General features: G+C 38.5%; 1 protein-coding gene across 1 annotated transcript in view; it reads left to right on the top strand.

Moving 5' to 3' along the window:
• Positions 1-7,103, top strand: part of NRG3 (neuregulin 3) — a 360,847-nt gene extending 353,744 nt beyond the window's left edge. Inside the window, exons 8-9 of the mRNA XM_051618530.1 lie at positions 834-1,004; positions 6,606-7,103. Coding sequence (XP_051474490.1) covers positions 834-1,004; positions 6,606-7,032 — 598 coding nt within the window. The 3' untranslated portion in view covers positions 7,033-7,103. The remainder of the gene's footprint in view (positions 1-833; positions 1,005-6,605) is intronic.
• The last annotated feature ends 5,175 nt before the right edge of the window (positions 7,104-12,278 follow it).

Here is a 12,278-nt window from a genome sequence, read left to right on the forward strand (position 1 = left end):
TTTGCATTAGCAACAGTGGAATTTACAGTTAATACCAAAACTATGGATTCTAGATATAATTCCTGCATGAAATTGAAAAAATCCATTCCCCTTCTGAAACAGTACAAAAATCTTGTTTACTAAAGCAATTTTCCACTTGTTTTTATCATATTTGAGTTTGTAGGATATCGTATGAAGAAACAACGCAGTATTTATGTCTAAAGAAGAAAGCAATCAATGTATATAAAAAACAAGAATAAAAACAATACAGAGAAGAAATCTTGTTCGATGCAGAGAAAACTTGTGTGTCATATTATGCTTTCAAGCTGCAGTTCAGGAGCTTCACTTACATTCTTAATTTGTATTTTTTCCCAATTTAATGTTGTATCAGGAAGCAGGACCCTGTGAGCTGATAAATGATCCAGTGGGCTCTAAATCTAAGGTCTGGTTTTAAGCTGAGCTGTAGGTACGATGGAGCTGTGCAATTTATTGATACTGTCTGAAGAGTCAACTTTTTATAGGATTATGATAATGCAGCATGGAAAAAAAAAGAAGCATCCTTCTTCAAGTACAATAAAACTCTTAATATATCAGGCAATTTTTTTTTTCATTCCTAGAAGAGAGATGGTGTATTAAATGTGGCATAAATGGCAGCTAACTATGGGTCAGCATAAATGGCAGCTAACTATGGGTCACAATACTGTGTTTCCACAGGTAACTTCTACTGATGTCCTAGACCATCACAGCAAAGTTTATAGAAACAGTAATCTGTGCCTTATTAATCCTGAATCTTTACTTTGCAGTTTGCACTTTTGCTGTGATAATTTTTATTGTACTTTTGGTGTTGTTCCTAGAAGTCTCTCTTCATGCTGCAGCCCAGGACAAAAAAATGGGATGCTACATAGAAATGCCTTTCGGAGGACTCCTCCCTTACCTCGGGGTAGGTTCAATGGAATTACAGGACCAGCGTATCAACAGCTAGAAGAGTCAAGGATCACAGACCAGGACACAATACCTTGTCATGGGTAAGTAATAACAGAAATGAAGTGAGCCAGTTCGTGAGTAGCTGCTGTTACATGGTTGATATGCTTTGCCATTACAGTCCTTCCAACTTTGTTGTAGTGTACTGTGGATCCAGAGTTTATAGTACTGAAAGCAGAAGAATGTTTTCAGCATACTGGCTCTTTGAAGGTAATATGTTTTTATTTGGCTGGCTGCTCCTTTTAAGCCTTTCAAAGGCTGTAGATGGAGTGATCAGAACAAACTGTAAGTGACTGAAAATGTTACTCTTTATAACTGATGCTTTTCCTAGTGGTGCTGTGATGTGCAGTTCTACTAACTTTTGCATAGCATTTTTTCTTCATCAGCATTAGCCAACAAGATAAAATAATTCAGAAGTCCAACTTCCATGTTTATTTAAATAAATGTATGTGTAGTGTGTTTGCTGTAGATTGAAGACTGATCACTTCACACGGGTTTGTCTCTGAAAATCCACAAACAATCCAGTATTCTTCCTTTTTTAATTCAGCTTTTTAGAATATTGAATTTGAGCTCCAGCTCTGTACACAAGGTTTGAATTTAGAAGGGCTCATGAGCACCTACAGCTGCCTTTGAAGTCTTTTGCAATTGCTAAGATATTTTGCATAATATTTATATATCCCTGTAGATTTTCAGAGTCCTCAGAATCAATACAAACACGTTATACATAAAACTAGCAACAATATCTGAAGTAGAATAAAACGACACCAGTTTCATTTGGACAGGTGCAAATCACAGCTAGATGCAGAGCAGTGAACAGTTACATTGCAAGAAGGCAGCCATGTGTTTTGGTATTGGAACTGGCTTTGTAACGTGCAGAACTGAGGTCACCTACATGTTTAATTTTCCTGAAGGAAGAAAGGAGCTAGAGTTGCTATCCACTGTGACCTCCTGGGAAATGACAACCACAAGTACTGCCTGAGGTTAAGGGTCATTGCACATGTGGGCGTATGTGCAGGTGCATGGTCACCCTTGCCTCCCTCGCCATGCTTTCCAACCTGCATCACAATCACCCAGTCTGGGATACTCTGTGAGGGGGGAACTGGGGTCACTACATGTTTTGTAGCTGAATCTACCTAACAAAGTTCGACAAAGTAATTAGGGAAGACAGACCAAAAGCAGGGCTTACTGAGGAAGGGAGAAAGCAAAGCAGCAAAAAGTTTGTGGGTGTGGTGACTTCTTTTAAAAAGTACTAACTTGTCTCATACTCCTTTCATTATTACTATTTCCTTCTTCTAAGGAAAAACTTTTTTGTTACTTCTTGCAGTAAAAATATTATTGTTCGTTTGCTTGATAATGTGTGCATAACTCCTTATGACAGTTGTGATACTGAATGCCCCTTCCTGAAAGGGGCAGGCTAACAGCCTTCCCTTGGCAAGGCACTGCAAGCCACAGGGGCTCTGCAGAGTGCTGCTGCCTCTTCCTAGCTGGAGAAGGGAGGTTGGACCCAGCAAAGCTGCCTTGTCAGGTAGTTCTATTTACTGCTCTCTAGGAAATAAGTGTGTGATACTACAGGCATCCTCTTGTACTGGCCTATGTTTTAAATTTGCAGTTCTGCAAAAGGTTGATATTTGGACCAGACTGTGACCCCTTCTGGCCTCAGTCCAATAAAGCATTTCATCAGTATTTGGAGCTCTAGGGATGTCTGTAGAGCTACACCTCCCTGATACTGAATTTCATGATGGGACCTTTCTCTGAACAAGTTCTCTGAATGCATCAGCAGGTGATGTGACAGGCAGTCACAGCAGTCTCTATAGATCACAAATATGGTACAAAAGTCTTCAACTAGTACCCATGGAAATGAATTTTGTTCATGTCAATAGTTAGGCATGAAAACAAAAGCAATTATTTTATCTTGTTTTATTAGAATGAGGTTCTCCCAAAATTAGATGGCTTTTTACCATCTAAATATCTGCTAGTTTCATATCTTTGCTATTCTCATTAGCTTTCCAGCCAATTAAAATCTTCACCTGTTCCCTACAGAAGCTACTCTCCTTCCTTTCTTCTCCCTTTTCACCTCCATATTTCCCTAAAAGGATGCACAAATCACAGTGGTTTATCTCCCTAATTCTGTGAGTCCCCTGAATTTCATCCATCAGCAGCTCTGCCTGAAGTTTAGTCAGATTTTGTATGTTTATATTTGATAGAAAAGAGGCTAATTTAGCTGATCTGGTTTTGTTCAGTCCTTTAAAAGTGCTCCTCTTCCCATCCCACACTGAGAAAAAAGCTTCTGCTGCCTTCAAGAAAGTTTCTCATTATTTGCATCAGGATCTAATATTTTCAGAGTCTGGAGTCAAATACAGCTGTTATTTAATGAGTATGCTACTTGAAGGAGTAGAAAATGCTGCTTGAAATGAGAGACTTTAAGAAAACAAACCATCTCCACACCAGTCACATCTCAGAGACCAATTTGAGTCCTTGAGGATGTCACATGCAGTTTCCATGCAGTTAATTGGACAGCAGTTTGATCACATGCTTTCAGTGGCAGCTGTTTGTGTTACAGGCTGTGAAGTGTTAGCACTAGTGTCTTGTAGCCTGTGAATGTGTGTATATACAGATATAAATGTGTTTGTGTGGACAGACCCAATGTGTCATATCTACAGGTGGAAAATGGGGTGTGTATGTATAGATATATGTGCTCACAAGGCTGAACCAAAGCCTGGTACTGCCACTGGGATGATTCCCATTCATCTTTGTGCACCTTGTCATCAGGCTCTGTACTGAGCACCTACAGCAACAGGGCTTATAGTGAAGCTATTGGTACCATGCTAAATAAAAAACATATTGTGTTTCAAGTTCCACTCCTGTCTCTTTTTAACATCTGTTTTAAGGGGACAGTAAAATTATTATGCTTCTTTCAGTTTCATTCTTTAATTTAGACTCTTAAACACTGTATATCAAAATTACTGTTGCATATTTATAAATGTTTGAGTTTCCTTTTTTGCTTGGTTTTAGGAAGAGGGTGAAAGGAACTGCACTTTGAAATAAATGCATGTGAATGAATTTATTCAGACAAAACAATTTTTCAGATTAAAAAAACAGATCTCTTTCATAGGAGGAACTATAGTTCCAGGAAAGTTAATTATAGGAAAATGTAATTGAGATTTTGCAATTATAGGGCTAAATTTCAGTCTACTGAAAACAGCAGCAGCCTGATGTCACAAGTAGAAGCATGGATCAGTTCGTGATTAACCGAAAGCTGCATCTCATACAGTTCAGATGTAATATCCCTACTAGTTTTATACCTTGGCTGTTGCAGACAGTGTTTGTGCTTTCATTCATCCTTAGTCCTCCTTTGAAAGCCCTGTGAGGATAGGGCAGAAACATTTAACTCTGACATAAAATTGCTGTGTCTATCTGTACTTCAAAAATATTATGGAAATATGCCAGGCATTGTGTGACATGCTATTGTTGCTGCCAATTAGTTTTCAAAATGCCAAAAACAATTGAATCTTTATTATAGAATTGGCAAATGCTACTGTTTTCTCACCAAACCCATTTTAATTCAGTCTTTTCTTGATTTTGCTTATATATCATCCATATAATACATCCATTGCATGTGAAATTCATTAAAAACATTCACTCCCTTTGTTTTCAGGGTGCAGCCCAGAATATATTTAGGGCCTGAATTACCAAAAAAGGGAATAATGCAACTGATGCGATCTCTCCAGCTATAGTCGTTTGAACAATTATATAATAAGCAAAGGAAACAAGAATGGGCACAACCCAAAGGTCTGCACTGTTTTGTTTTCATTTATTTTTTTTTTAATTGTCCTCCCTTGGGAATAATATCCCTGACCAGTATTTCATTCTTCCTGATTCTTGAAAACTGTTCTAAGAAGGCCCTCCCCAAGTGCCTACAAGTGTGTCTAAGCATAGTGCAAATGCAGTTAACCAAAAGCTGAGTCTCAGCTGGCTCAAATGTAAAACTTAAATGCACCAGTAGAGCATGTATAAGAACTTCTATTACGTATCAAAAAGAAGGCCTCTTGTTATATTATTCCCCTGGGTCCCACTTCCCAAAGCAGTATCTCTTTCCATCACATAGCAGCAAAGATCATACCACCTCCTAATCACAAGGCTCCCAGCTGCGTTTTCTGGTCTGGAGAGTTTTTGTACAGGGGCTGCAAAGAACTGCATGTGTGCTCATGTCCAGGTGAATGTGTCAAGCAGTTGCGCAAATACCGTGCTGCCATAGACAAGTTAATTACAAGTCAGCAGCACTCTGCTGGAAATGAGCCTCAAATTATCTGCTCCTCTGTCTCCTGTCTGACAGCTCATCAGGAGGATAAGGCCAAAGGAAGCCTTTCCAGTTAATTAGTATTGTAGGCTAATATTGGACTATGGCTGTTCCATGCATTTCACTTTCTTTTCCTTAGTTCTCTTTCTGCTAATGCCAAAAGCAGTGGGGCATGTAAGAGTAGAAGGCTATCCCTAGTGAAGTCCAGCAGGCTTAACAGCTTTCAGAAAAACAGCCTTCAAGTCAGCTTAAAGCACCTGCTTCCACACCAGATCTAAATATTGCTTTCCTCATCCATGGATAAAACATAATAGACTTCACCATGAGCTTGCCTTATTAAATCATGATATGATCACAAAGTTGACTAAAAATAAATATGTTCCAGTACTAAGGTGATGTCTATTGTCTTTGGCAATCATGACTAGTAGATATAGTAACTCTTAGGGCACCAGATCTAGTAAACTACTTCTCAGATGGGAAATACCTTTTTTTTTTGGTCAGTGTTTCCTGTATTTAATATTTAGTATACTCTCAGTTTCTGTTTTTTAAGTGCCTGTAAGTATAAATACCTTCTGAACAGAATAATTAATTTGGCTTTAAACAAAATGGAAATGTTGATTAAAAATTCACCAAAGTTGCCTCCAAGTAAATAAGATCATTCTGTGATTCATATTAATGGAGAATAAATGAATTTATTTTTTTAAAACACATTAGCTCTATTTCTAGATGAGATCTAAGAAGACAAATCAGGCCAATATTAGGAGTATGCACGATTGAAAAATATGTTTTTCAGAGGCACACTGCACTTAGATCCTCTTTGTGTTTGAAGAGGAGCACAGACAGCCATTTCTATGTAAATAAAGACTACACAACCATTGTGTACACAACCATTTGATTGAGGTTCTTTTTTTCTGCACCTTTTTAAAGTGTTTTCCTAAAATAACCATTTGACATTGAGAGTTCTGATGCTGAAGAAAGCATCAATCCATTTCCCCAGTTAGGAACCTAGCAATGGAATTTCAGATTTAATTTCAAACAAAATTAATTGTAGTACAGTATAACTTCTGCAAGCTTTTAAAAGAGAATTGTCATTATTCTTTCATACTGGTGGGCATAATGAGGCCAAGGAAGAAGCAGTGATTTGCCTCTGGCAGGTCTGAGAATCCAAACCAGGTCTCCAGAGTCTGCTGTTTTCCCCAGGGCTGTCGTATTGCCAGGTGCTCCCAGTGTGAGAGAAAAATGACATGGATCTTTTCAGCACAGTTGACTGAATTTCATACAGTGTTCCTGCTGCCAGTTGCATCTCACTGCTTGATGTACAACAAAAATGCCTCTTTACTTTTTTCAGGTATTCATCCAGTGGTTTAAAAACTCCTCAGAATACTTCAATAAATATGCAACTGCCTTCAAGAGAGAAAACCCCTTATTTTAATAACGTGGATCGGAAGGACTTGGTCAGCTATTCATCTTCAAGGGCCAACTCTGTTCCCATCATCCCGTCTGTGGGCTTGGACGAAGCCTGCATGCAAATGCAAAATGTTTCTGAAGTGACGGGCATCAAATGGTGCAAAAACTCCTATTCAGCTGAACTTGTCAACGTGAGTTCCCCAGTCAGTAATTGTCTTATAGCAGAACAACATGAAGTGAAAATATTGCTAGAAACTGTGCAGGAGCAGATTCGGATCCTGACGGACGCGAGGAGGGCAGAGGACTATGAGCTGGCAAGCGCGGCAGCAGCAGCAGCGCGAGCGAGAACACGGCCCTTCTGCCCCTGAGCCCCGGGGCCAAGTCAGACCGAGAGGCACCATTTGTCTTAAAAAGTGAAACGCCAAGAGACTCGGTATTGGCCAAGTGACTTTCTGTGGGGGTTGTGGGAGGGGAAACGAGATCTGTGCATTTGATGCTTTGCTAAACAGGAAGGGAGGAGATTAATTACAAATTATTTATATGCATTAATTTAAAAGCATCTACTTAGAAGAAACCAAATAGTCAATCGCCCTCATATCATAGTGTTTTTTAACAAAATATTTTTTTAAGGGAAAAGTTCCAGGAGGGATGAAGTGTACATCAGGTGCTTTCTAGGCAGGATTTCACATACAGTTACAGAACATTTTACCATGGTCCTGTTCGGCTGTCCGAAGGCTTAGGCTGTGCATTTTTTAAAAGTGTTTTTTTCAGTAAAGGCCAACCCATTCTTAGATTCATTTCTGGTTTCAGTGAAGTGCTGCAGTGAGCTGTTAGCCAGGGATTCAGACCCTAGGGAGTAAGTCCCATCACCCCAGCACAGACTCAGTCCCCTCTCCGGGTTCATACTGTGGAAGTGGACATATAGACATCTCCTGCTGAGGTCTGGTACCTACTGTGGAATGGTAATGAATCCCTAAACTGAGCCAGATACTTAACTTTCAATCTTAGTTTAATGTGTCAGTCAGCCCAAGAAAGCCAATGGAAACATTTAAGGACTTTGGGTTTGGCCAAGTGTGGAGTTGGGGTTGTGGCCTGTAGAGAGGCAGTGGTCAGGAGCCCACAGCTGCTCCATCTTTCTGAGCTTTGCCTATCAGAGCTGCCTTGGTGGATAGTGAAGAAGAACAAGAGAAAGTGCAAAAGGGTGGATTACTACAGATTTAGTTTTGGATTTTGGTTTGGATTTTCTTGAGTGGGAACCTAAATTCCACTCTTTGTTACCAACCCTTCAACATTTCTAAACCATTATACTTTGAAGGAATTTGTAAGCTCTCAAGGAGCACTTCTGAGTATGTGTGTATTTTTATTTAACTTTTTTTTTTATTATGGGTTGTTTACAGAAGAGTCAGGGAGATCCAATATGATCACAGTCCAGCCAGTAAGTGTCCATGCTGCCCTAATTTGTTCCTGCTTTCAGTTCTTCAGTCACTTTAATTAATCATGGCTTAGGCTTGAGAACTTAAAAGCTTCAACCCTGCAGATGGTTCAGTATGAGCAGACCCACAAGTATACACAGATCTGATTCTAACAGGGCTATAGAAGAGCAGATGGTTTCCACCAAATGACTCTCTGCAGGGGATCAAGGCCTTAGAGTGAAATGTAATTTCCTGGTTGCCATAACCCAGTCGCATTATGAGCAGTTTTTGCATTTTCTTTCTTTTGAGTCCCTTTTTTCCCCCATAAACTGTAACACAATATGCCAATAATGCAATGAATTTGGTGCAGTGACACATATGTTACTGTATTTATTAGTATTACAATTCTGCTTATTCGTGGGGGAAAAAGAAAATTAACTATAATAAATAATTGGAAAATAGCCTTCCCTCATTAATGTCAGAAGAGTGATTTAAAAGAAATGACAGTATATACAGAATGTATTATAATATTCCTTTGCAGCAAATTAGTTGTTAAATTTATTAATGTGCCCCAGACTTTCGAGTTCACAAGTTGAGACTTCCCAAAATAGCACAATTGATCACACAGTGCTGTTGTATGTCGAGTCAGAATAAAGCAATATTTTAACTTCTGTCAAGTAAATTTGGAAAAGAAATGCTGAAGGTGTATGTGATTTTTTTTTTTGTTAGGGCAGTAAAAAAATTACTATTCACAGTCTTAATTCAGCAAGTCGTATTTTGGGTTTCTTCTGTGGTATTGGTTTGGGATTTTTATTTTTTTTTAAGCTAAAGTTGATGAAATTGTCTTGTTTACAGAACTTTCTATGGCTGTAATCTCCGCTGTGTGTTTTCAATAAAAATATATTTAAGGGCAAACTATGATTTGTGCCACAAAATGCGGCAGGCCTTGTTCAGACTGCCTTCTCAAAGAGACAAAACTTTTGTGGTAGAAGTAAGGTGGGATCACTGTGAGGAGTGGTCTCAGCCTGACGTGTTTCTGCACTATGTTGTGGCCGGGCACAATCTCCCTGTGCATGTGCTGAGCTGACTGTGGTGGGTAGGGCCCCAAGCCCACACCAAATAACCCTCTGAAAGACCAGGTGTATTAAGTGGGGCTCAGCTTCGCATGCCTACAATTGTGTGACTTTCCTGTCAACACCGTTTATATCCCACCAGCTCAGAACAAGGGGACCTTGCCTCTGCCTATAAGACCTGTGAACAAACCTGTAATATATACACTGGCTACTAGATAAAGCTCTAAATCAATAATTTCTGAAGTGCAATCATGATTAATTAATTATTATTAATTTCATACAGACATGGTCTCTTTATAGTCCAATAAAGCCCAGAATCCTGGCCAAATAGATGTTTCAAAATTAAATCTGTTCAATCTGGAGGTAGGGCCTTCTCTCCCCAAAATCCTCCGAAACTGCAAATTCACCTTTGTAACATTGGAAACACACAGCAAGATTTCTGTTGAAGAAAGAATCATATCATAAGCAATGCCTTTATGGAGAGAATGTGTTTACTCAGCACCCCTGAAAGACCCAGGAAGAGGGGAAGAGCAATGTATTTAAGAGAATGAAATGTTTGACGGAATGACAGATGAAGATCTGAAATGGTGAGGATATATATCTTCAGTTCATGTTAGAGATGCGACCTTGTACTCAGCAAAGGATGTGTGACTGTTATATGTTAACTGTTCTATTCAGTTTTCAGCATGTTTGAATAGAGAGACATTAATATTAACCATATGACAGACTAGTGTATTATTTGTTAAGAGTATTGCTTCAGATGCTTTTGAAACTGTCATTGTTTGCAGAGGAAAAGAAAAAGGATTGGAGACATCAAACTAGGTAGCCTTAATGTCATTTGTGTGTTTCTCTAATGCAACTATTTTCCTCCATTGACCCTCCTGTTTTACAGGGAATGGGACAACATTTTCCCTGAGGTTTGGCAATTTTTATCTAGAGGACACAAATGAAAGTTGTACTGGAACAGCCAAAATGGTAGGCCAAATACTGCTTTTCTTCTGATCCCTGTGGCCCCATTGAACTCAGTGGATCAGAAGGGATGCGAATCAGTGCAAAATGCAGTTCATTCCTAAAATTACATCTGTTCCCAACCTTGGAAACAGACTGTATTCCCCCTTAAGGAGGCTCTGAACTCAGTCTTTTACCTGTAACATAATTAAAAATTATATCTGACCTATGAAGTTCCAAGTGTAGTCTGGTGTGAAAAGTCACACACGCAGCATTACACTCGAGTAAACTGGGAGAACAGCTAATTAAATAAATTGAACTTTCTTTAAACTGAACAGAAAGAGCCTATGTTTCTTCAGCATAATACTGTGGAGCAGAATTACGAGAAGTGTGTATCCTGATCTTTTTTTTTTCCTTCTGTATAGAATTTCTTCAAAACCATCCAAAGTAACCCTTAAGTAACCCCAGTAGAATGATCCCAGCATTTGAAATAGAAAGTGTAGGTGAGTATTAATACGTTTCATAGCTTTAACCACTGAAAAACTCTTCAGTACACTTATGACCCAAAGCTGAAACATTCTAATTCTTGCAGGATCATGCTTAGATCAAACAACACATCTATGGAAAAAGAGCTCTTCAGAATGCTCCTAGTATCTCAGTCAATGTAGTCAATGCAGTAATGAGAGTTTATATTAATAAAGGACCACCTCCCAGACCTCTTCTACTCAATGTCCAATGTGGTGTCACAAAACTTAGCAGCCTCCCACGTTATGTAAGGACTTTTATACTGATTTACGGAGCTACCTTCATTTTGCTCATGAATATCATACTCATATCAGTGTGTGAACACCCTAACTGGGTGCACAGTTGAAGGTAACCCAGTGTAAGGTTCGTTGGCTGAGTGATTGCTTGGTCAGGTTTATCTATTACAAGGGCTGAGTATCACTGACCAGGCTCTAACAGCAATGAGCTTACCACCATGTGGCTAATTCCGATGTTATTTATCAAAATCCTGCAGCTTCAGGTATAAATTTTGGATCAACGAGACAATGGCTTCTTCTTAGGACCAGGTATGTGCTAGATATGTTTCCTGAATCAAAATGTTCAGGTAGTTTATGTCTACTTCTCATGTAAATATGAAGAAAATCTGAATTCCTTTTCCCAATTCAGCCCCAGCTTCCTTTAGTCTAATTTTGGACATTATTTGAACATTTCTTACTCTTTTAAGAAGTTATGAAAATGAATGCTAAAGAAGAACTCTTCTTTAGAGAGTCGCAGCTGCAATAAATAAAATTAAAGCTTGAAAGAGCAGACCTGGAATAAAAACTGCTTTTGAAAATGTCATTAATATCAATTGCCTTTCAATAAAATGGAATTTTCCTATAAGCTGTTTTTTACTTGGGAAAGCAATGAGGTTATAAAGTGATATATTATCTTGGCATGAATTTAAAATGCTCATCTTCAAGCAGATTAGGAAAAAGCAAATATTTAGTATAGATTTTTCACCTCTTGTGATTTATTTTTTTTTTATTATTATTACTTTATTTCAGTAGCCTGACAGGTCAATGATCCCATTATCTGTGTTGTCTTAAAGGCCATCTCTGTCCCCTTCTGTGGTCCAGATCCTGGACTGTTAGATTTCCTCCAAGGGAAACAAGATTTTATCTAAATTCTGTTTTAAAATTACTCGCAGAATAATATGATACTTTATCTTGGTGAAAATATAAAGTGATGCCAACTTTTTTCTTTTTGTAGTGCATTATTACCATAAATTCATAGCAAGATTTTGCTCTCTTTTTTTTGATGTCTACTCACATGAAAACAACTGTGACACCGAGTTTTCAGGTTTTAGACTTGGAGCTTCCAAATTGTCATACCAAACAGGAGTTGTAAAGTTATTAATAAGGTGAGGTAAGTGGTTTTTTCATTTTTATTATATAGCAATTAGAGGATTAGGCCATAGCATAGAAATTTGTCATTTCTTGCAAGAAATGCAGTCACAGAATATATTAATGGCAGTGGAAAGCCATAACTGCAGCCCAGAACGGGGGAAAGCTGCAGTGGAGGAAGAAACAGTCACCCACAAGTGTACACTGCAGGGGTTAAAACTGCTTTCATCTTAATAGTAAAAACACAATCTAGTAATCTGTTGAAACTGCCAAAAAGTTAAACTACTTGCAG

This window comes from Apus apus, chromosome 4, assembly GCF_020740795.1.
Source record: "Apus apus isolate bApuApu2 chromosome 4, bApuApu2.pri.cur, whole genome shotgun sequence".
In the NCBI taxonomy this organism is placed as follows: Eukaryota; Metazoa; Chordata; class Aves; order Apodiformes; family Apodidae; genus Apus; species Apus apus.